This window comes from Haliaeetus leucocephalus, unplaced genomic scaffold (assembly GCF_000737465.1).
Source record: "Haliaeetus leucocephalus isolate CR32 unplaced genomic scaffold, Haliaeetus_leucocephalus-4.0 Scaffold802, whole genome shotgun sequence".
NCBI lineage: Eukaryota > Metazoa > Chordata > Aves > Accipitriformes > Accipitridae > Haliaeetus > Haliaeetus leucocephalus.
Window position 1 is genome coordinate 5,016,211 of NW_010973238.1, and position 25,707 is coordinate 5,041,917.

The 25,707-nt window shown below is 43.4% G+C and overlaps 1 protein-coding gene across 1 annotated transcript in view; it reads left to right on the top strand.

Moving 5' to 3' along the window:
• Positions 1-23,201, top strand: part of TMEM132D (transmembrane protein 132D) — a 270,775-nt gene extending 247,574 nt beyond the window's left edge. Inside the window, exons 6-9 of the mRNA XM_010581742.1 lie at positions 15,598-15,803; positions 16,950-17,223; positions 18,954-19,145; positions 22,020-23,201. Coding sequence (XP_010580044.1) covers positions 15,598-15,803; positions 16,950-17,223; positions 18,954-19,145; positions 22,020-23,201 — 1,854 coding nt within the window. The remainder of the gene's footprint in view (positions 1-15,597; positions 15,804-16,949; positions 17,224-18,953; positions 19,146-22,019) is intronic.
• Positions 23,202-25,707: the final 2,506 nt, after the last annotated feature.

Genomic DNA, 25,707 nt, shown 5'->3' on the forward strand with positions numbered 1-25,707 from the left:
TTTCTTGTAGATAATATGCATGGACTACTGACAGGAGAAGTTGTACGTTACATACCTGAATATACGGCTTAAAAATCACTGAACGCTTCAAACTGAGCTGAAAGGAACAATATGTCCAGCTATGGAAAACATTCCTGACAGTCATTTGTCTAAGCAGATCTTAAAAATTACTGTAGATGGTATTTCTGCTATCTTTCAGTCCTCAATGATCCCTAGAGTTGGAGAGTTTCTGATCCTCTCTAGTTCAGATCCTTTTCTTCACTGCTGTCACCAGGTCAATCTTTCCCCATCCTGTACTTAATTGTTTTTATGCAACTTTATACTTTGCTCTTACCTTTCTTGCATTACATCTATTTATTTCAGACAGTTTTCTACACTATCAAGATCATTTTGAATTCTAATCCTGTTCTCCAAAGTACTTACAGCCCCTCCCAGCTTGGCATCATCTGCAAATGTAATGAAATTAATTAAATGAAAATTAAATGAAAGACTCCCATTGACTTCAAGGGGCATTGGAGTGAACCCAAACTGCCTTACATCTTTAAGAAGTGGTTCAAGTGAAATACACTTATTGCCTTACAGGCCGTTTTTGTAAGGGAAAAAGACAGATGCATGCTGAATAATTCAGGGTCATCACTGCTGACTGAGAGAGATTTAACTAATTTGTCAAAATAATGACCTTTGTTCACGGTGGGGAGCAAGTGGTTTTGGATTATTTCTGTCCCCAGAGAGATGCTGGAGGAGCCTGGGTTTAGCTCAGCACCACCGCAAGGGGCTTCTTTAGAGATGTAAAATGAAAGGTAAGCATTAGTAGCAGCAGTGTTTGCAGATGGTGGGAGGCATGTTAGAGTTATGCTGATATTTTCCTTTAAGCCTGATGGAAATGGCACTGCTACCCAGCCTATGGAATACTTGGGAAAGCCAGGATCACTCCTGTCCTGTTCCCAGCTTTGGCCTTGTGTACCTGTGCACATGCGTGTGTGTCCACACACATGCATGCACCCCTTGATTCACTCCCGTTTCCCCGTTAAAAGAAAACCAATAGGCCTCAAGAGCTTGACATCTTCCTTAAATGAGTGCAAAGAGAGCATGTACCTAGCAGAGGGGGAAAGGACAGACAGCCCTGCCTGGAGCTTGGTTGATAACAAGCAAGCTGCAGAGAGGAGTTTGTTAAAAACAAGTGTATCAGGCAGTGAGCCCCCAGCCACGCCAGTCTGGTGCAACTCACGCGAGCGTAGTCACAGCCCGACCTCCGTGTGTCACAGCTCACCAATGTGAGGGGTGACGAGCTCACAGCCACGTGCCGTTTTGCAGTCCAGTGTGAAAACTCATTTATCTTCAGTTGTCCAGAAATAGGCAACTGGAGAAAGAGAAGGTTGTGTTAGTGGGTCAAGTGAGGACAGAAATCCCCTCGTTGCTCAGTATCCTAGCCCACGGCTCCGGTGGGGAAGGATACTCTCTCCCGTTCCAATACAAACTTTGCAGTCACTTTTACAGCAAGCGTAGTTTGGAAAGCATTCTCTGGCATTTCAGCCTATCCGTGTTGGCTGATGCCAGCTTTCATCTGGCACTTGTGTATTATGGCTGCTGCTCTTCTGTTGGAGCACAATCCTGCTTGTATATGCTTCTCTGTAAGTGATTTTTGGCTTAAAAAGGCATAGGTCTCTCTGAGAAATATTTCGTGCTTTGCTGTTGCATTATTTTTCTCCAGTCACCGCAAGGTATTGGCCAGCTTTTCAGAGCCTGGCATGCATGCATGAGTGTACGTATATTGCAACAGCTTTTTCTTCTAAGTGGTAATGTTGGATATCTGAATACTTGCCAGAGAATAGACTAGACTTTGACTGTGCAAACTCAGTATCAGAAAGAGGACTGAGTCTTTAAGACTCTTTGAAGTCATCCTATTACCAAGATGGAAATCTCTTTGTCCTTGTAACTCTAACTTCTAAAGCCTGCCATTGCTAAACATATTTCATCTGCTTTTCCCTCTGTTGGACTGACTGAAATGTAATGCCCTTGCTCAGGATGTTGTCTAAGTTACACAAGTAATTTCAGCAGAATTTGGTCATTGTTCTATTAAGTACCAGCTGAGACATGGCTTAACTCAAGTAGTTGCCTGCAGATCTGTGCTTGTGGGACACTGAAGTCTGAGAGCACTGAAGAGTTCAAACTCCTCTGCTTTCATCTTGGCATTCTCTTCTCACTGCAGGGTCTTTTCATTCACTTCTCCTGCGTGGCTCTCACCTCCTTTAAGGCTGTGGAAGTCTGGTCTCATACTTGGCTTAGGTCAGATCAGTTCTCAGCAGTGTCCCTAATTAAAATTTATGTATGACCCATTATTCTTTAGAAAGAAATTAGAAGAGCAGGACACTTCTTGTCTGAGGGTAGAAGTGCTGGCCCTTTAAGGTAGGATCAAAGCTTACCAGAGTCAAAGAAAAGTCTGAGGTTTAGATGAAATCCTCGGGCAGAAATATTGCATCCTTAATGCTCCAAACATTCAGGGTGTCCTCTGAAGTAGAAACTGCTGTTGTCTCCACTTAATGGGTGGAAAATGGTGCTACTAAAGACTGGATCCTTGAGCATCCAAACCAATTTTTTGCTGGAGGGCTAGAGACATGCCATGACTGTGATGTCTGTGGCATGCTGTGGCCTACGGCATCGGGATGCCCGAGCTAGTGAGTTTACCCAACGCTGTACTCTACGGAGGAAGGTATAGAGCTAAATTATGTGGGCACAGCACCACACATACATAACTCTACTGCTTTTAGTGCTCAACTGGTTAGATATGTTGTAAATCTCTGCAGATCTCCCAGCTTGAGGACTGGCATGCCCATAGTCAGCCCAGGTGCACCTTGCACACATGCGTTTGGGAAGGCTTGTCGGAGAAGCCAACAATACCAGGTCTTCCCGGTTCCATGTGACTGCCTTCTCCACTCTCCTGTCTTCCCTCTTTTATGGCTGGTTTTTGTTAAGAACACGGGCCAAACTTTATAATCCATTTGCAAATGTCAAAGTGTCATTTCTGAGTCTTCAGTAACCACCTGTCGCTGCAGCACGAGCTGCATAATTAGAACTGACAATCCCTGTCTAGAGATTTCTTGGAAGCTGGAAAAATGAGAATGTTGTCAAAAAAATAGCAATGCTTCCAGTCTGCGGTGCAGTGATGGAGATGAAAGATGAGTGATTCCAAGGAGGCAGAGAATATATCAGCCCAGTGCCTTTTTCTAACTAGTTTAGAAGTCCAAAATGGTCTATAAGGATTTACCCTTCTCTTATAGCCTTAAAGAAAATGTATTTTAAGCTGGCTTCTCTATTTCTCTCTCTTTACTGGAGTAAACCAACAGCAAGTTTCATTGCAGTCATGCTTAAAGCCACAATAAGGATGGTAATTTCTTTTGCATCAGTTGATGCAAAAGAATTTTAATATTTTACTTGTTTTTTAGTAGTTTTCCATAAAATGATAAAAACCCTTTAAAAGAGGATCTTATTTTTTCTAGCAGAGAAAAAATAAATTTGAATTGGAGGCAGTGCTGAATCATACTGTGTTCTCAATTCTGAGTAACAGGTACAAATCTCAGAGTATGATAGGAATTTTTGTAGGTGGACAGTGACTTTCAGCGGCCTTTAGTGCTCACATTTCAGGGCAGAAACTAGTCAGCTGGAGAGGTAAGGATTTCTCTTCAGGGGTTGTTTAAAAGATCTTTTTGTAACAACTGACATCTTGGCTGACACTTTGGGAATTGAGCTAGGGACCTCCTGAGTTAGCAGCTCAATCTGAAATAGGGGAGCTAAATCACATAGCTTGCCTTGCTGTGCCATCTTACACTGTCGGTGCAGCAGGGCGTGCGGAGGAGCTGCAATACACACTACTCAGCACATCATGCATGCTTCACTTCCATCCCACCTACACCCTCAAAAGCAGCATATATGTAATAGTCATTTGAATTTGCTCATGAAGTAGAGCTCTCCTTTGCACTTGTACAATATATCAAAAGTGACCTGGTAAGGACAGATGAGAAATGACTCAAGTGTGTCTCAGGGTAATGAAGAGAAAAACAGGAGTTCTTTAGAAAGACAGGCTTGTTAACATGATTGTAATATATGTGATGGCAGTGCCAAAAAAGAAAACTCTACACAGCCAATGGAAATACTGTACTATGCAAATATCGCAGAGATTCAAACAGTCCAATCGTCACATCTGCCTGTGCAATTATACTGCAAGGGTATCATCCAAAAAGATAAAAGGTACCATGGCCACTGAAGCCACAGGAAGCCACGGGGGTGGCAGCAGCATGTGTGCCGGCAGCAAAAGCGTGGGGCTCCCACACGTAGTGGGTCAAGGGAAATCCTGGCTGCGAGACCAAGGTCTGCCCCCGTTTTGAGTAACAGGGCACTGTGGTTGGAGAGCCCTGCGATTTGGGGATTCATTTCTTGGCTGGGGCACAAATGTTCTGTGAAGCCTTAGGCATGTGATTTGATCTCTGTGTGATTCAGCTCTTTGTCTCAAACAGTAAATAAAAGTCTCGTTTCCTGCCTTGGTAAGAAGTCATAAGAGGTTTATCACTGGGTATCGGGGGGGTCTCGTCTCCTCTGTGACTATAAAATCTTGCTACAATATGTTAATGAAACATTTTTAGGAGGAAGAAGTGTTTGGATTTGGTGATTATGAAAGGGGAGTGATCTCCACATTGCAGAAACCGTGCCTCACTGAGGAGTAACCTGTTAGAAGGCCAGAGCAAAGCAAGATGTGGGATCCTCAGTAGTGGATCCCCGATACGCTCAGCCCGAAGAGCGAGGGAGCATTCAGAGAGGTGTTCATTTTGGACTAACCAAGGACACAAGCAGGTATGAAAGAGAAGCTTCCCCAATTAGGAAAGACTTAGTAAACAGCCGGTGTTCTCGTCCAGCTGTGCTACCAGCACATCTCCAGCTTATGAGAGAAGGAAGAGCCTTGGTCTCTGTGGGAGGACAAGCCCACAGCTTGCTGCAGTAAGAAGGGACATTTTTGGAGGCTGCACTCTCCCTGGGTGGCACAAATGAGAAGCCCCTTTTTCATGCAGGGAAATATTTTCTTTAAAGACATTTTGCTTGAGTATAGAACAATCAGCATTCGAGTAAAACATTTCTTTTAGCATTGATCTTCCAGTTATGTGTTTGTTGTTCTAACAGGCTGCTGAGAATGACACACATACTTTCTGTGGTCAGCATATGAGGGCATAAAGCATTTGTTGCTTAATATGGTACAAAGCAGTGTAAAATCAATAAGTATTATGTTAGCCAATAGAAATATTTTTGGCCATTTGTGAACAAAAGAAACACCGTGAAAAAAAATTGATGCCTTCAGATGAACTGCATGCTGGATCACCTGTGGAACAGAAAGAAGTTGGCAGAAATTTTAGTTTCCTATGGACAAGGGGAGTATAAAGTATCCTGAATATGACCATTCGATGCTTTGCACACCTAGTTTTACTGTCGTGATAATTATAGACAAAATCAAAGTTACTGCCTGCAGGTTAATGTTCCTGGTTGTTTAGTTTCACAGTCTGGGTCTGAAACCAATGTGTCGGTGTGCTGTCGGGAGCGCTCCAGCCCCAGTGTGCTGGGAGACCCAAACAGCGTTGAGACCGCTCCTCGCTGGCACTGCCAGTGCTCCTTTGCCAGCCATTTTTCTATTTAGGGAGATTCAGCATCTCCCAAGGTCCTTCAGGTGCCCTGGGAGAATACAGGAGTTATACGAAAAACTTTGCCTTCCTGTCCATTCAGTCAGATTCGTGTTGCACACTGTTCTGTCCATTTTCCTCTCAGCTGCTCCCAAAGGCGGAGGGTCTCGCATACAGTATGAGCAGCCCTTAGAACAGGCTATTTCAGGCTATGTGCATCTGGATTACCTTCCCCTCCCCAGCATTGCTTCACTGACTGGATCTGACAAAACTAGAAGACTGACCGTCCCCTTTACAGTGCAGTTTTAGTCCATCCAATTTGTCATATTCTTCATTGGCTCTGCTTGACTTCGACGTCAAGTATTTATTACCCAAACAAGCAGCCCGTGTATCTCCTTTCTTTTCACAGGTGTGAAGCAAAGTTGTTCTGTTGTCATTACTCCTCTTAAAGCTTTGCTGGAAGGAGGGGAGAAATGCCATTCTCAGTTTAGTAATAAAAAGCTTGGGGTACTGGATGTGTTTATCATTCTTCTCCCACTCTGCTTGGATGACTGCAGTGAGTGATACAGAGTGCATGTGGTTTTCGGATCAAGAGAGAAATAGGAAGATGTAACTTAATTAACATAGGTGAGAAAGTGTTGTCATATTCATTACAAACAATTGTGGCTTCTAAAATCTAAAGCATGAGGTGGTGGGTTGAGTCCAGCAGCTTTCTGGCTAGTCGTCAGACAGTACTCGCCTGTCGAAAGCTCTCCTACGTGACAGTGCTGACATTCCCGCTTCCCGCTGATTTAGAGGAGCAGCCACCGAAGCCGTCTCGTTCTTTCGCTTATCCCGTGCTGGCAGGATCGCCGCTCGATGAATATGAAGAGCAGCAGGTGGGCAGGAAGTCGCCACCTTCCTTTTCCAGCTGGAAAGCGGGAATTGCAGCCTCGCCAACAGCAAATGAGGGATGGCCGTAACGGCAAAAGGAGTGGAGAACAGCAGGAGTGAATGAAGCCATTTGATTTCTCTTTTCATTGCCTGCTTGCCAGGGACACAGTTTCGCCCTACGCCACATCCCACAGAACTGTATCGTGCCTTTGGTGTGGCTGTGATCGACTGCTGGTGCAGGTGAAAAAAGGGAAGGACTGTCCTCTAACTACAGATAAATTTTAAGCAACAGAAAGATGTGCTTGTGTAACTCTAGCACCTGAGCTCGCTCTTGTTTCTTATAGATTAAGCTTTGCAAAATCCCTCTAAAACAAGGGGATAGTATCCTCATTTTACAAATACATCAAAGGGAGATTAAAGCCCAGATTCTTAAAGAGATTTAACCACCAAACTCCCCTGGAGTTCAGTGGGAGTTAACACTTCAATATCCTTGAGGTTATGGATCTCAATGAATTACGCAGTCATCTCATAAGTGTGTGACAGAGTTGAGAATTAATCCCAGACCTCCTGAAAGGTTGTTCCATGACTTTACTTTCCTTCCTGCAAATGAGAATAGCACTACTCATCGTGCTGAAGGTACTCCAGATTTCACGGGATCGGATTTTAGTTGAGCAGAGTTTCATTGTGATGGTTTTGTTTTGATTTGTGGCCCCAGTTGATTACAGCTTATTGGGAAAAATTTGGCAGAATATATTCAGTCAGAATTTGTAGTTCTGTAAAACAGCTTCATGAAATTATGCTAATTTCCCTGGAATTTCATCTCTGACAGAAAAAGGAAGAAAAGGATGGTAACAGGTTCCTGTTGTGTCAAAGAAACATCTTGTTTTGACATTTCCAAAATGAAATGTTTTGATTTTTCACTTTAAAATAACTTTTTCCTTGATGTTATGGTATTTTTACATAATTGTAATCATTTGAAATGGAAATGAAACCGAATTTCATGACCCAAAAATGAAACCAAATGTAGGTGTCTTGAAAGCCCTCCCGAAATGAAGCATTCATCCTCCAGGCAGCTCTACCACCAGTCCCGTGGGAGACGGGCCGCTCAGCGCCGGGACCATCATCCCCAGGTGGCTCCTGGCTGTCCTGAGCACAGGGGCTGAGTGGGGACAAGGACAAAGCTCTTCCCAGTCTGCAGGGAGCCCTTAGGCAGGTACAAAGTCATGGGTGAGGATGGTGTGTACGGGGGCTTAGTAACGTGTCCATGAATGACCGCGTGGCAGCTGCTCTTCCCTCGCTACCTCCTTGAAAAATGTGTAGATCCCATGCAAATCCGCTGCACAGAGAGAAATTTGACTGTTCTTAGCAGTGGAAACGGGTGCAAAAGCAACATGGAAGAGTACACCAAAACCTTATATGCCAAATCTTGATTTTAAAACAAAAGGTGATTCCTGAGGAGGGACTTTTAATGGGGGGATTGTTCAGTTAGTAATGCCAACACACTGCAAACACTGTCTCAGATCCATAATGTTCACAAAGGAAGTCTTAAACTTGCAGCTGGAATTGGATGTTTGCCCAGAATTGTAAGTCCTTTTAAAAGGTCCCATTGCATATTTCACTCAGGTATATTTTGCTGAGGATAATATATTGATGTTTGCCACAAAGCTGCAGAACAAACCAAAAAATTTCTTAGAAATTAATTAGAATCAGAGTTCTCTTAATCAATATGTGCTATGATGTGCTTCAGGTGGATTAGTGCAGTAAAAGGCATTTTCCCCTTGCACAGGTCTCTGCCAATATCTATTTCTTGCTGAACTTCCTCTGGAGCAGCGCTAGATATGCTTCCATTGTGACACTATGGAGATGCCTCACAGGAAACAAGCTCTTAAGACCCTTAGAAACTAAGGGAGATGTTTACCTCTGGGTAAAAAAGCAGATACAGTTGTGGATCACAGTATTTCTTGGTGTCATGCTGCAATAGGAAAACCACTGCAGAAAAGCGTGGACACTTTGAAGGCATGGACCTTCAAAGTTCAGAACACCCTCTGGTTTTTCTGAACTTGCAGAGTTCAGATGTGTCACTTGACACCTCCTCTCAAAAAGGCACAACTTTCTGCACAGAGTGGAGAACCAGGTATAAAGGAATGATGATGTGCAAAGCCTTGTGAACACAGCTCGGTTGTTTACCAACTTTGAAAGGGTCTTTTCAGATTTTGGCAGATACTTCAATACTCACAGTCAAAAATTGAAATATTTAAAATTAAGAAGTGTAAATCCCTCCAAATGGGGAAAGCTGTCAAGGTGATGCTAGATTTAAAATCTGTCTGGAATCCAATTGCTAGGGTTCAAGCCAAGCCATTCTTCTTTCAGCAGCTGTGGAGCAGCCCAGTTTGGGATGTTTACCCGGCTGAACGTGCAAGTCGCTGAGTAACTGAGGAACGGGAAGAGCATCCCTAAACTTGATGTGATACCCATTTGCCTTTACTGTTTCTTTCTGGGGAAAAAAAAAAAAATAAAACCTTTTCTCTGCAACACAGGAGGTGCTTTAATTATTCCTCAAGAGCAGCTGTTCAGTGGTTGTTCCTAATTCCAGCAGCAGCCAGGGTGGTGAATGGATCTGCTGCTGCCATCAAGTCTGAGGACGGTGATTTCTTAACTTCAGGGTCCTCGCAGAATCCCAGACTAGGACAGGACCCTTCCCGAGAGGTGTAGTGGGCTTAGGGCTGATCTACCCCCTGTGCTGCTGCTTCATTATCTCTGCCTTGCATAACTTCAGGCTGGATTCAGTTACCACAGTAAGGAATCTCACTCCAACACCTCCGGTTAAGCGTGGGTGATTAAAGGTGACTCCGCCTCCCCCGAGTCATTTATAAGTGACTTATAGAGCTAATAATGGCCTCATCCTTTTGTACCTTGGTACACAGCTTGTGTTCTGAAGTCTTTTATAGCTCAAATGAGCTGCTTTTGCTTATTTATTTCCCTCCTCATTCATTTTTAATGGTTCTAAGAGACTCCCCCATTCTTCTTCTGACAGCAATGATTTAGGCAGGGCTCATTAACATAACTTACGTTACTAAATATCGCCATTATGCTGGTAGACCAAGGAAAATGTGTGCAGTGCTAAATCAGAAGAGATCCCATGAGCTTGCCAAGGTGGCAGGGCTGCGTTTGAAGTGTATATTATAAACAGAGAGTGCTTGTATGGGGGAAGGATCACTTGTAGCAGAGTGGATTGGGGACAGAGTCCCAGAGTGCTTCTGAAATACAGATTTTATGTGGAAATAGCAAAGACTTCCTTTCCTAATTGGCCACCCTTGAAATGTCTACTAGAACTGCTCTAGGTACATCTTATTTTCAAAGACTTATTAGCTGTGACTTTGTAAGAGTTCCAACAGTATTACTATAGCAGAAAAGCAGTTTCCTGTGAGGGTTTTACTGTTATCCCATGGGAATTTAATAATGATAATGAGGTGGGGAAAGACTGTTACAGCTATTTCTGAGAGCTAACAGTGAAATGCTGGGTACCTCTTCTGGGAGTTTTGATGTACATTCATTCCCCTTGCCCTCCCTCCCATTAGATTTTTGGATTCTGTTCAGCCCAAAGCTAACACGGAGTTTATGGGACCAAAAGAATAGTCAGCCACACAAATTCACATCTACCATAGACAGCTATTGCAAAAGGGTAACGGGAAAAGCAGTAAAATCCTTTTAGGAATGGGATGGGAACAATGTTCACTGGAAAAATGGATGCAGGAGGCCAAGTGATAGGGATCACGCGCATTTGTGAGGGGCCTTATTGCTTCTTTCCATGTTTTATCCAGGCTGGCTGAAGTCCTGCTGCTGCAAGGCTTCGAAGAGTTTAGCGTTTTCTCCCACAGATAGTCTAGCAAACAGTGAAATAAAATAACAGTAATTAATAAAAACTAATTTATCTTGCTTGTGATCACACCTGAAGAGCGTACAAAATGTGGGGTGTTTTAAAGGACAGCACTGACTTCTTTTCAAACACCACAAACAGGCTTTTAAAGTAAACATAAAAAAGAAGTGCCTTGGACCAGCAATGCCCCTCTCCTTTTCTGGGCAGTATTTGTTTGCCAATGAAACAGTCCTGCGTTAAAGTGACACAGCAGCATCACCTTCACAGTTGCAAGGCTACCAGCTGAGTTTTGGCCTCAGTTTGGAGGTACCCAATGTACAGAGCTGCACGTGGCACTGAGGAATGCCTATTTACAGCGAGGATTTTGTGGTAGGAAGCAGCAGTGACTTAACTCTATTCCCGTTTCTGACAATAGGACTGGGGGGTTGAATTAAATGCAATGCTGAGCACATTCGAAATATTCCACTCTGCACATTTTGCAGCACTGATGATTGAACTCGACATCCAGCTTGCCAGAAGCCACATGTTTGGTATGTACATGGCGCACTTAGAAATCTAATTCCTAATTCTGTGCTGTGCTGGCAATAAGGGACCTCTGACCTCTGCTGCCCTGGTGCACAGAGATTAGATGTGCGTGTGTGACTCAGAGGAAGCTGTCTTAGTTGTTCACTGATGTAAGAAAAAGAGGTGGAGCTGCAGGAGCCAAATGAAACCCAAAGCACTTTTATAACCTACTAAGTTCATGCCCAAAAAAGCCATTCAAGCCCCAGTTCCCTCAAGAGATAAAAGTCCCCTGTATTGAGAGAATTTCTGGAGCATCTTGTGAGCGCTAAGTACAGCCTCCCTTAATTAATGGAAGTCAGCTCACCGTAGTTGTGTGAAAAGCTCCAGTGACACAAAGCCCAGAAAGGCTTTAGCAAGGGAGCACAGCACCAGAAGGGTTTAATGGCATTATAATGTCCTTGAATTACAGTGGCCACAGCACAGAGAGATGTATTCCAGCAGTACATTAGCAGTAAAAGAAAATCTACTCTTTCTCTCTTGAGCCCTTGTCACCTTTCCTGGAAACTGGAGTTGCCATCCCTGAGATACCAAAAGTCAAAGGCAGGAGGAAAGGAAAGGGAGACACAGGTGGGAGTCGCCGGATTTTGGAAAGAAAACAAATTGCTTTTCCCCACAAATTTCTCACCTTGCTCCAGCCCCTTTGTAGTTCCTACTGCATTTTATAACGTGTTTAATAGTTTTCTGAAATCTGGCTGGTTTGGGACCAAGCTTTGCAACCTCGTAATTCCCTTAATAACTAACTGTCGGGGAGCTGTTTGTTGATTTAGTACAGACCCTCTCTTTCGTTCGCATACTCTGGCACACATATCTGAGGGTATGTGCAGTCGCTCCATTCATGCATTTAATAAACTTGAACCGCAGCCATTTCTGTTGTGTGTGGCGAGGCATGTAAAGCGAGAACTGTAGTACAGGGAGGAGGGTTGGTAGTTAAAGGCTGTTTATATGAATTAACACTAAAGAAAAGGAGCTGCTTGACAGACTGAGGAATCAAAATCCATTACAAATTGAAAAGGAGACATGTGGGCTCAGAAAAGGCAGCGGCAGCAGAAGCTTCTCTGTGCTGTCCCCATCAACATCAACGTGGAGAAGCCACGCGAGGGGCCGCGGTCGCCCCCTCCGCCTGTGTCAGCTGCAGGGGCTGCCCGGAGGCTGTCAGCTGCTGAGCTGCATTTGACGGGTCTTTGCTCGTGTACGTATTTGTCCTGCAGAGGCTCAGCTGAGTCCCATCAAACTCATTTCACGAAATACTCACTCATCTCCAACAAACAGCTCAGAAAACTCATTCTCAAAAGAGACAGAGAAGCTCAATTTTTCTCCTTCCTCTACATCTTTTTAGTCTTCTTTTTGTGCTGGCAGATGAATGGTTCGGATGTGTCTGCAGTACCACAGGCATGGCTAATCTGCCTTTCTATTGATGACCTGTTTCTGAATGTCCTGGCCTGATTTATGAAAATGTACTGTACTTTGCACCGTGTTTTGATGTTGCTCTGTTAGGACTGCATGCAAACTGCAGCAGAACAGTGATGCTTATTCATTCAAACAGTGAAGGGCTGGCTGGGAACTGAATGAGCTCATAGTTGTTGCCGTCTTCACTTACAGAAAGGGAAACAGGAGAAAGCCGGTATCCCAAGCCTAGTCATTCTTTTCCTGACCATCAGGTTGTTTCATATATCATAATCTTGAAAGCACAAGGTCATGGTATTTATTTAATTATTCATCCAGTAGGTTTTAGGGATGGCTTCTTCTTTTAACTCTCTCTCTGTAGTCAACCTTGATAAAATTTGGAACTGAGGTCTGTTTGCCTGCCAAATTTTCTTTCTCTTGCTATTGCTTGACCATTAATGAATTTAAAATCTGAGAGTCTGATTCCCATCCCTTACTAGCGTAATTCAGCAGTTACCTCTACTGGCTGGGAGAGTCTCAGCCTTGTTCCAGCCCCTATATGCTGAACTGCTCTTCACACACACGCACACACGCACGCAGACTAATAAAAACAACAGCAAAATCCCACCTGTGCTGCCTGTGTGTGCTTCAAAAGCCACTGCTCTGACAGTGAAGCCTTGCCCTGGCAGGTTTGGCGGGTCCCCTCCTAGAAGCCCTGCCGCAGGAGCGGAGCAGAGGACGCGCAGGGGAGGCAGGAGAGGTCTGCTGGGGAGCAGGGCTCCAGGGCCTCCGCGCTCTGCTCTGCAGAGGACGCTGTCACGGTTTGGAAGCATCCCTCGACTGTGATTTCTGGGCTGCAAGGCACACAAGTTTACCTGTTACCTTAAATCACTAGGAAGCGGTTTCAGCCCTAGGTTGATCACCCATGGGGACATTTAATTGCCTAATGCGTTAATTAGCTAAGATTCACAAATATGAGCGTCGCTAGCTGGAAGCAGAGGTAGTGAGAAAGTTCACAGGGAAAGCTATTACCCAGTCCTGTGCACTACTGAAGAAAATCCTTGTCTTTAGGCCATTCACTTGTATGTGTGGTCCAGCCAGCAAAGCACAAAGGCAAGTGAAGGACCTCAGGGCAATCAGCTCCCAGGCTGAATGTTTTCCTTGGGGCCACTTTGTCTTCAGCTTTGATCTGTTGCCTCTCAGGTGGAAATCGGCACTTTGAGACTCTGCCCAGCGCTCCTTCTCACTGGCATCCCAGGGAAAAGAGGAAAGGCGGAAAGCAGCAGACAGAGCTTATCAGAGCATAGGAGAGTTGTCTGGTTTGAGAACAGCACTTAGAATACAAAAAGGCAACAGGGATAAGTGCAGTGCCAGCAAGGAATAGATGATTTCCACTTATGGAAGCAAGGTACCCCACAGGGTGGGGGAAGGAGCAGAGGTACCAGGCACCGCCTGAAGGTCTTCTGACTTCATGCCTGTTGGACAGGGTATTAGACATTGCAGGTAGGAAGTACGATGTAGTTCTCGCCTGGAAAATATTACGTTCACATTAGCGTGCCTTCTGCAAGGATGCAAGAATAACATCTGCTCTCTTGCTGTTGCCCAGACATGCTGCTCCCAGAAGGGTAATGTGCTTATGCCTCCAGCCTTCCCTATAGCCATTTCCGCAGGCTCACATGAAGCTTCTCCTAGAGTTTTGCAGAGTATCATCTTCCTCAGCTCAGGCCAGTTTGGATCAGCATGATGATGAAGTGGATGTTACATTAGTGCCACAGGCCCCAGCAGGAGCCGGGACTTGTCTGTGCTCAGCTGCATGCTGTGAGGACCTTCCCTTGTGCCGCGTACCCCCACCCTTTGAGGCTTTTTGACAGCAACTAGGTTTTCCTGCTGTGCAGCACAACGAGATTGGACCCTGACAGGAGCCGTTAAGAGCTAGTGTAAAACATGCTAACACAAGAATGTCCCAAAAACCATAATTCTGCCTGTAAATAAACTCCTTACTTTCCTGCTGAAACCAATGGCAACTAGAAGATTTTTGACCTTAAAACAGACGTTGCTTGCAAGAGAGACATTGCAAGAGTTGTGATAACCTTTTTTGGTACGTTACCTAGGCTCAGACAAGCAAGGATGGAAATGGATTTGCTATGGATCTGTCTCTAAGGGGGCTTGTTGTTGTTTGAAGATAATAATATTAGGAATGCAAATTATCCTACAAAAGCTGGTGATATTTAAATATGATTTAAATTCATTTAGCATTTAAACAGAAAAGTAGAAAATGGCATTAAATTCAGATGAGGATGAGACTATGCATTCCGGAGTCAGAAATATTAAATACATCTACAGAATGGAATAGAAGGTCTGGCTGGTAATGGATTGTGAAAAGAGTTCAGGGTTTTAATAGATCATTCCTTCAGATCATCAGCACGGTAAAGTGGTAGTTAATAAATTATTTGACGTGTACATTTACTCATATATTTTAACTAGCTGTAATGAACAGGTCCTGTCAGCTCACCTAGATCCTTGCAATAGCTGCTAAATCGCTTGAGTGAGATTTAGTAACTCTCAGCAATATTGATGTCCAGAGCTGCAGGTAATAAATAAGGCGACATCAGGACTAGCTTGAGCAGAACACTGTGTAAGACCTTTGGCAGGCTTGCAGCAGAGAGATGGAGCTGTTTGGCCCCAATAAACACCACTGGGCATCAGTGAACTCTTCCCTGCGATTAGTTTTTGGTTGATGTGACCACCCCATGCCCTGGCAGCTGTAATGGGACTCCTGAAGAAGCCTTTGGCCCAGTTTGGAGTTGCCTGGAGAAATTTGTCCCCTACTCCATTCTGTAGACAGGCAGTTACCTGTTCCTCCCTGCAGGTATGTGGTATTCCTTGGGCTGCACACAAATTAGAGTAGGAGGATAGTAGCGTCTGACTGAGCTTTGGGGAGTGCAGAAGAATCCTCTCTCGGTGCCATTATACTAGCACTATCCTAGTGTTGGAGTGGGAAGTAAGGACAGAAAGAAGCTGTTCTTTTATCTTAGATTATACTGGAAATGTTTATAGCAGAAATAGCCTGCCTATTAAGGGCACACCAGGCACCTTTCTCGTTATTCCTAGTTGTCCTCTGAACTTGGAGCTAGTTTAAACCAATATCCTTTCTTTTCCTCCCACTCACTTCCCTAGCATGTAGTGTACTTTATAATTTGTGAAGAGACTCATTAATTTTTTTTTTTCTCCTTTTTTCAGGTTTCTGAGAGATGTGACTATGTCTTTGTCAACGGGAAGGAAATGAAAGGCAAAGTGAATGTCATAGTTAATTTTACTTACCAGCATCTGAGTGCCCCTTTAGAAATGACAGTCTGGGTTCCTCGTCTCCCGCTGCAGATAGAGGTCTCTGACACAGAACTAAATCAAATCAAGGGGTGGAGAGTCCCCATCATCTCTAATAAGAGGTAGGTTTCATTAGAGTATGTTCCTTCTGGGCTGAGCACTTGCCAAAGACCTGTCAGGGCCAGTGGATCTGAACATGCTCATTTGGCCTTAATGCAATTCCGGTGTAAATTTGAAGGTCACCAGACATTTATTCAATAGGCTCCTGCACTGGACTTATGAGGGAAATGGAAACTGCAGGTTGCATGATCCTATGCCGGAAATCAATTTCTTTTTGTAGTGCTAGTGACTGAGATGGAAAGAGCCCATAGGTGAAGTTAGGCAGGATCGGCCATGAGGCAGCAGGAAGACATCAACAGGGACCACTTCTGGCAAGGCTGGTCAGTCTCTAGCCTGGTTCACAGGTTCTTCCAGTTAAATTATTCATTGTTAATGGTCACAATTAGTACATACTTGTTTCATGTCACTGTAGGGTCCAGTGGCACTGATCAGTGTTCCAAAGTCAGGACACTGATACACGAGGGCTTTAAAGATGCTGTCCATGCCCACAGCTCAGTGGCATGTGAATGACAGGACAGAGGATGGATCTAGGCAGATCTAGACTGTTTGTATCTGTTGTCAGTTTTATTAAGAACAAGAAGATAAAATTGATAACATAGGTACTTGCTATTCCCACCTACCTATGAAGACATCATTTATTACCCAGTTTCTGCTAGTATCACAGCAAAGAGATGGAGATTTTGGTGGAGATGTGATTTCAACCTAAATGCCATACAGAAAGGGATGTGTATGTAGGTGCAGACAGAGGAGATTTCCATGGTAACACAAAGATGTTTATGGGAAGGTCCAGAAAGCAAAAAGTGTGAAGGTCCTGAAAGCAAGGACTTAACATGGAAAATAATGAGAGATATTTGGAGAGAACAGTGTGGTACCAAAGCTAGCAGGCCAGCTGGTGATTTCAGCAGTTGTTTTGGAGATCTAGGCAGCCTGGAGGTCTCAGTTATGAATGAGGGAAACACGATAAAAGTGGGGGAACTTGGCTGACTTCAGAAATGCACCGAAGGACGCAGCTTTAGCGAGCAACGGAAGGTGGCAAAGCCCACTTGTTCCAGCAACCAGGCTGCAAACTTATGTTAGCAATAGCTCTCCTGTTGCAAGCTCTCCCAGCACCAGTTTAAATTAATTTTTCATTCTTGGTGTCCTACCAGACCAGCCAGGGACAGTGATGATGAAGAAGAGGATGAACGTAAGGGAAGAGGCTGTGCCCTTCAGTACCAACATGCGATGGTGCGTGTCCTCACGCAGTTTGTAGCTGAAGCCTCAGACCCCACTGGCCAGCTGAACTATTTACTGGGTTCTGACTGGCAGATTGACATTACCGATTTGGTGAGTGACTTCATGCAGGTGGAGGAGCCAAGAATCGCTAAGCTACAGGATGGACAGGTTTTGATTGGGCAGGAGCTTGGAATGACGACAATTCAGGTAGGGAAAATTAATTACTTACTCCTTTTCCTCCATTAACCCACCACTTTGGGAACCGAGGTACTGATGAGGTGTACAGCAGCTTCTTGCATTAGCAACAGAAACTGAAGCCATAAATTTTTTAATAGAACAGAATTGCAGCAAGGACTGGAAAACACAGAAGACATGGGTTTCTCTTCTTATCTTGTGCCTTGAAGTGTGTAGATTGCACTTTTAGTAAATTTAGCCCAACCTGTGTACTTGGAGGCTGCTTCTGATTATTTTTGTCTAAGGGTTTTTTGAACATGGAGCCAGTATATGGGCTACCACAAGGCATGCAGTGGGTGAAACAGCTCAGTCTTCTCAAAGCCTGCACTGACAGAGCAAAGGTAAAGTAAAATTAACTAGTGCTGGTTGAGGAACTGAGCCTGGAATACGAGTCCCATGGGATCAAATCCCTGCACACCTTGCAAGCTCAAGCAATGCGTTACAAAATATAAATATTAGGGTATTTCAGAGTATGCATAAAGCAATAATAACAACTGGTACTTCTAGAATGATGTTAAAAGACTGACTGATCAGTGACAACTAAGCTATGTTCTCTAGGGATGCAGATTTAGCTTCAACAGTTTCAGCAAATATGGCCAAGAATATTTCCTATAAATACTACCATGTATGTGACTGTGCCTTAGTGTCCCCACTCTGAAGTAACTCACCTAAACCTATGCATCATGTCATTGGCAGCTTTTCACATACAGTCCTTCCTGCCATGCAGGGAAATACTCGCCTAGAAAATGGGGTCCCAGAAGAAAAGAGGGAAAAAAACCCCAATTAATCCAGTGACGCTACAAAGGAGAAAACATGTTAACAAGCACTTGAACAGGAAAAAAAATCCAGCTCTCCAAATGGGTTCAAACTGTCAAACCAGAAAACAACCACCACACCTATTGATAACACAGGTTGTCAGGGCTAGAGAAATGGGATTTGAGATTTTGACTTTCTGCAAAATCTGTAAAGATTTTCTGAATGACTTTCCAAAGCTCTGGAATTTACAGTGCTCCTACAAATACACATAAAACTGTGGAAAGGAAAATCCAAGGGAAAAAAGCTGAGAGCAAGTTATATTTAAAGAATACCTCTTATAAACTGCTTCTAAAATGCTCTGTACCCTATATAGGTCATTAGATTCAACTTGCTTGCTAATGAGCATCTTTGGATGTCATGTATCAGTGCGCTGACCTCTATGCACATTTTTGTAATCAAAACAAGTTTTCTCTGTCAATTTTGTATACAGTACCATGAGTGTTTATAGTAGCAATACATTGACTTTCTTTCAATAGGATAGAAATAAATGCCATCTATTCTATGTATTTTATATAAACCTACAGATTGCATTATATATACGCTACCTAAAACCACGATCATTAATAAAATAATTGCATTTCACATAAAGATTACATTTACAAATAGGTAATACATCTTAAACAGACGTGGTTAGCATAGCACAGAGGTGAATGGCGTAGCTGATTAGAATTACGTTGGCAAAAAATGTTATAAGCAGCCTATTATTGCAGAAGAGTTATAAAATGTGACTAGCCATTCTTTAATCATATTTTAATAGTGTCTGTCTGCTAAGAGGAATTCTGCCCATTAACATAAATATCACTTATTGGTACTACAGTAGCTCTGTGTAGCTATTTTGCTCGGTGCTGGGCAAAATGGCTGTTGCTAACTTCAATTTTTCTTTTCAGATATTGTCCCCCCTTTCAGATGCAATCTTGGCCGAGAAGACAGTGACGGTTCTGGACGAGAAGGTGACAATAACTGACCTGGGAGTGCAGCTGGTGACTGGATTGTCACTCTCTCTGCAGCTCAGTCCAGGAAGCAATAAGGCCATCTTTGCTACAGCAGTAGCACAAGAGCTGCTCCAGTCTCCAAAGCAGGTACTATTGCCCACATGTACTGCGTTGTGGAAGGACACCACTCTGATTCACTACACCCCACTCTGATTCAATACACCAACCTTACAAGCTGATGGGATCAAGCAGATTTTTATTAATAATATGCTAATAAAACATTTTCCTTATGAACACTTTTTTCTGAAGGCCACCAGGTCCCCTAACAGAAAACCAAAAATGGCACTATGTCTAAACAACCCCAGTACACAAAGAGGCGTACCCCATCTGTCATGGCTGCATCCCATAAATAACACATGCAACTCAGTAATGTGTCATAATTAAGCAACAGCAGTCCCCTTACACACACACGCACACAAACCCTTTCTGTCCCATCGAGCACCTACTAGATCACAGGAGATACTGCCAACTAGATTGCCAAGTTCAGCCTCCCACCACAGGCAGCCAAATTAACCCTTTAAGCACATCTTTAAATGAGAAAGTGTTTTGTATAGTGCCAGAGTCTTCTTCCTTTAGCTACATTCCGTGAGCATTTTAAGACCTTGGGGAACATCCCTTTCATTCTGATTCATTACTAGAATATGAATCAGCATCACTGACTCATTTCCTGATTCATGATTTCATAAACCACTTTTTGTTTCCCCATTATTCTTAGTCCCTGTATCAGGGAACCAGAAGTTACCAAGGGCTTTTGGACTTTGCCATGTCCCCGTCAGTCCCTGCTTGTTATTTGTCCTTGTGCTTCTCTCTACATTTGAAATTTAAACTTTTTTTCAACCCAAATCCATCAGTCTGGGACTTACTTCAAGGATGCACTGGGCTCTTAACACTTAAACATGTTCTGAGCTTTAAAGGTAAATAAATGATCATGGCATGCACGTTCGAAATCTGGCCAACTGTTGAGACGCTTTAATTCATCATAGGGTCTTATCCTTGGGATGCGGGATGAGAAATAGTGCAGAGCTGCTGTCTTTATAGGGTGATAAAAATCAGGCTCCCATAGTATTCCAGAAGTTACGAAATCAATGCCAGGCAGCTAGAAATAAGACCTGTGAGCTAATCCATTGCTGACATGGGGAGTTAAACAAACTACCTTGAAATCAGCCCAAAAGCTGAGGTTGATGGCATTTAGTCCCAGTATGCTGCCCAGCAGCGACATTTCAGCTCCCAGAAGTGGAGTCTGTGCTTCCTGTCTGGATGCAGGGGTACAGTCAGAACAACATTGGATCAGTGTTAAACCAGTGAGGAAGATGTGCACCTTCCATGTTTCAAGGACTGACTCCATTTTGAAAGGCATCTGATTCCTTCCATTGCTTAGAACATGATTTTCAGAGCACAATCCCTATAAGCAGAGCAATGCAAAATTATTAAATGATTATGCAGGTTTAAGCAACACAGTAGGAGGATGAGAGTTGATGACATAAATTCTATGCAGCCTTCAAGAAATATCCAAAGATTAATAAACACAAAGCCGGGATTTATGACAGTGTCAGCAAAGTCTTAGGGCTCTGTCCTGAAATAGAGACAGAAGCAAATCTCCCATTGAAGCTGTAAGGATTTCAGAATCAGGACAGTAGATTATGCACGATACAATCCCGAAAGACTGGAGGCTTATTCTCCGTGATCTGAACAGGTGAATGGCTATGTGCTAGAAACAATTTAAAAGATAATGACAAATAATTATTCTCCATATATATGTTGAGTCAGAACGTAAATACTGTCTGTTTGAAGAACTGCTTATTTAAAGAAACAAGACTTCTGTAATCATGTTTTCCGCAAGTATGGTTATTAATCTGTTGGTTGGGTGTTTGTCTGTCTGTCAGGCTCGCTCACAGAGCAGAGTGAACCCAACTTTTACCAGACAAGAACTCACCTCCTTTTAGACACCAGAGAATCCGCTCATCAAGCCAGGAGTCTTTCTGGTGTGGATTCTCCAGTGTCTAATAAGGTGCGAATACCCCAGCCACGACAGAGCAAGTCAGACCATCAGAAGCAGGAATTAAATTCCGGGAGAACAGTCTGAATTTTGTCTGGAAATGATCAATGTGTGAATGCCAAGATATTTTCAGGTAGCACAACAATTTTCGATAGCCATTTGAGAGTCCTCTAAGGACCTGATTTTCAGAAATGGGTGAGCACAGGTTTTCTGAAATCTAAGAATACTTTAAAATGTTTCAAGTTAGAAACCCAAAGTCAAAGCTCCCAGGAATGCTGCACCATTACACATGTGCAAGTACAGAATTAGTACTCAGGTCTGACCCATTTACATTCAATAAACCTCCATGCACTCTGAAGTATACAATTTGGGTTGCTGTGACACGAGATTACACTTCATTATTCTCTTGCTTTTAATTGCTAACAAGCTTGAAAATTATTCTGGCCATTTCTTAAAGAAGCAGCTGATGGGTTTCCTCTGCTTGTACAAAACACTCAATTTGAGAGACAAAAATCAAGGACTGAAGGTATGGAGCCATGTATGGACCTACTTGCAATATTAACAAGTGTTGTGTGTAAAAAGCGAAGACTTTGTACTTTAAGCAGTTTAGAAATAATGTAATATTTGTTTTTCATTTAAATATACAACAGTAAATGATCTCAGTCACTGGTAATGCTTTCTGACATGCAATTTATTATGGTGCTGAAGTAGATTCTGCAGAGCCCAGGGGATACAGCTCCTTTAAGCACCTTTGGGGAAACAAATCTTATTATCAATGAGTGGTTTAAACTAGTATTTCTCTTCACATCTTGGCAAGATATTAGTTTTATTGCTCTCCCTTTTTATTTCTTTTCTGGTTATAAATGGTATATGGATCTTGTGAGGAGGAGAGAACAGACCAAGACGGAACATATTTCCCTCGATGTTTATTCTGAGTGTGCGTATATTTGTTTTATGTATTACAGGAAGCAGCCATCAGCTGCTGGATCCAGTTCAGCGATGGATCTGTCATGCCCCTGGATATTTATGACTCCAAAGACTTCTCCTTGTCAGCTACATCTCTGGATGAGAAGGTGGTCTCTATTCACCATGACCCCAAATTCAAATGGCCTGTGATTGCTGCTGAGACAGAAGGCCAGGGGACACTGGTGAAGGTAGAGATGGTGATCAGTGAATCATGCCAGAAATCCAAAAGGAAGAGCATCCTAGCTGTTGGAAGTGGTAGCATTAAAGTCAAGTTTGGGCAGAGTGATGCCAACCCTAACATCAGTGACAGTAAACACAGGGGTGTCGGTGTCCACCTAGAAAATCACGCCAGTGACCGGCGTCAGAAAACCACTTTGCAGGGAAGAGCTGAGCTAGATGGCCAGTATTACAGCTCCTCGATGGGCCACGAGCAAGGCAAAGGGACCACCACGCAAAGGTCTGTTTTAAGTAAAAAAGAAGACAGAGAAAGCCTCCTGGACGATGACAGTCATCTGCAGAACATCCCAATAGACTTCACAAGCTTCCCTGCACAGGTGGATCTGCCAAGAAACAACGGAGACTTGGAAGAGAATGACCTAGTCCAGACCCCTAGGGGACTCAGCGATCTGGAGATAGGAATGTACGCTCTTCTGGGAGTCTTCTGCCTGGCAATTCTGGTCTTCCTTATCAATTGTGTCACTTTTGCTTTGAAGTACAGAAACAAACAAGTTCCCTTTGAAGAGCAAGAAGGCATGAGCCACTCTCATGACTGGGTTGGGCTGAGCAACAGGACAGAGCTTCTGGAGAATCATATAAATTTCTCATCCCAACAAGATGAACGTATCACAGCTATTGACAGAGGAGTGGACTATGAAGAGAGCAAATATCTCCTCAACACAAATGCCTCCAAAAATGTCAATGGACAATCTTTCAGGTCTACTGAGTCCACATTCACTGAAGGGAAAGAACAGAAAAGTGAACCAACTACTTCTCCTACCTCTAAGAGGAAACGGGTTAAATTCACCACTTTTACCACCATCTCCTCTGATGATGGGTGTCCAACTGTCAACTCAATCTTGATGAGTAGTGAGGATGACATTAAATGGGTCTGCCAGGATATGGACCTGGGGGAGTGCAAAGAACTTAAAAACTATATGGAGAGATTACATGAAAATGTGTAATGAGACGCAAAAGACTTTTTTGTTTGGTTTGTTTGTTCGTTTGTTTTTCACTCACCTTCTGCCTTTAATTTTGGGTAGTGGGGCAAAACGTTGTATTGATAACAAGAATCAGCTGGTGGATAATAACTCAATGGAGCCCCAAGAAGCCACCCAAAAGCAGCTGGGAGAGCAGAGATCCTGGACAGCTCTTAAAATTCAAGCCTTCTCTGTGCTCAGAGATGGAAGTGAAAGATGTGTGTGGTTTTTTGATGCATGGTAACATGAAAAAAAAACTTAGCAAAATAATATGGTCTCATTCTCTGAGCTTTCCCAGGAAATCAATAAATATAACAAACTCCAGTGCAGTTTGGATATTACAAAGTTCACACAGCTCTACTGTTCAATATTGCAAGCTTTGGTTAAAAGCAAAAAATTGGTCTCAGAATAAATAGATCTGCGAAGAAAGCATGTCTTTCAAGCCACATGCAGAGAATATCCACCCAAGAACATTAATTTAAAGCTGACAAAAAAACAACAGTGTGAGCAAAGCAGCTTCCAGAGCTGAAAAGTCATGAGTTTCCAAAGAATCTAGAGAGGAAAAAGGAGTAACTGGGCTGTTTACAAACCAGCATGCTTGCCTCCCAAGCACTGAGAATGGATACACATATACAGTTAAAACTGAAACTCTCTTTTTAAGTAGATGCCAAGGTAATAAACTTTGCCAGCCAATTTTCAGTATTTCTTAATTTGTAAAATAGGAGAAGATACAATCTATACTCAGAATACCACTCATATAAAGGAAGGTCTGTTTTGGAGAGTTTGAGAGAACAAGCTATTTTTAAAAGCCCACTTTATTTGATTGTCCTGTTTCAAATTTGTATTCCCAGCCATTCCCTGGAGCGCTCCCCATCTGGTATCCTGAGGGCACTTACTAGCATCAGTCAACTTTGGAAGCGTGTGGTTTCTTCCTTCCCTTCCACGCACACTCACTTCTCCACGGTGTGCTCTTGCCAAGCACAGACACTCTTGGTACCGCGCTGGTACTTGCTTTACATGCTGTCGTTTACCAAAGTTGGCCACTCTCTCCTGGGTAAGTGTCACTTGTGTTGAACTTGGACACCAACAGCAACCGTCTCTGTCTGTCCCCTTCCCTGGGAGAGGTCAGGATGTTCAGTTCCTTCTGCTCATGCTTCTTTAGCCCCCTGCTCAGCACGTTTAGAGGCCACTCGAAGGTCACAGAGGAGTGCTGCACATTCGACATCGAAACCTGAACAGCTAAACTCGGTAGATAACATTTGTTTCTCCCAGAGGTGATGATTATCTTTTGTTTTCCTCTGATAAGGATGTACATATGGTAGGATTTCAGTGACTACCCTTTGAATCCGATGTGCCCTCCAGTCCTAAAACCATGACTTTTTTTTTGTGAGGTCCAAAAGCAGTCTCCGATGACCAGTGGCAAAGTGCCAAAGCACTAACTAAAATCCAGCTTATATTTCAAGTTTTCCTTTATTTTCCAGACGGAGTCCTTGCCCTCCTTTTATTATTAAGTCTCTTCCTGTCATTGAATCTAGGTTGCTCAGTTTAATACACATCCACCCTCCCACAAACACTTAGATTGAATCCCTCTATATTTAGAATGTACTGTAGATTGTAAGAATGTAATATATATATTTATAAACATGCCAACTGTGAATAAAATTTGCATTTTAGTGGCTTCATCTTTTTTCCTACTCTGAACGCCTCTTTCCTTTCATTGTCAGAACGTTTACCCTAAAAGAGACTGGCAGCAATATGGAGACTTGTCCTTTGATGAAATGGTGAATTAAGCCTCTTGGCACAATCTAGTCACAAAGTTTTACATTGTGCAACGTTGGGGGGAGAAGATATAACATCAACAACATGTTATGCTACAAATGTATTTGCACCAAGTCACCCTTCCAAGATTTGAAACTATTTGCAAATAAATCCACATGCATATTTCTAGCCTGAAAGCCTGATATGTGAGTTTCTGATTTTGGTGCTATTGGGAAGATCTGCATTTGGCTAAATGCCTTTGAAGACAATTTTAAAAGAATAAGTTGCTGTAAATAGGGCAAACGTGCCCCAAACTTTGGAGATCAATATTTGCGTATCAGATGGTCTTTGCTTTCTTTCAGCACCTCCCATCGAGGCCCGGATTACTCAGTGCTATGCAAGCTCAAGGACACAGTGCAGCAGTGAGGACAGCACAGTGCAGGGCCCAGACTAGCTCTGGATGAGCGCTCAGGTGAGAGACGCAGCCGTGGTGCCGCAGCAACGCACTGCAGCCTCCCAGCAGGTTCAGCAGTGTTCTAGCCCACAGTCTCGCCTCCAATTCTGGAGCTATTTTGGGTGCTTTTTACACATCGCTATGTTGTGTCCACAGAGATTTACCCTTAGCAATGTGGAGGTCAGGGTAGAAGTGGCCAAATCTCAGCTGGCAGGCTGTGCAGATCAGATGCGTGCAGGCGTGCAAGGTTGCCTTGCAAAAGCGTCACTGCGTGGCCAA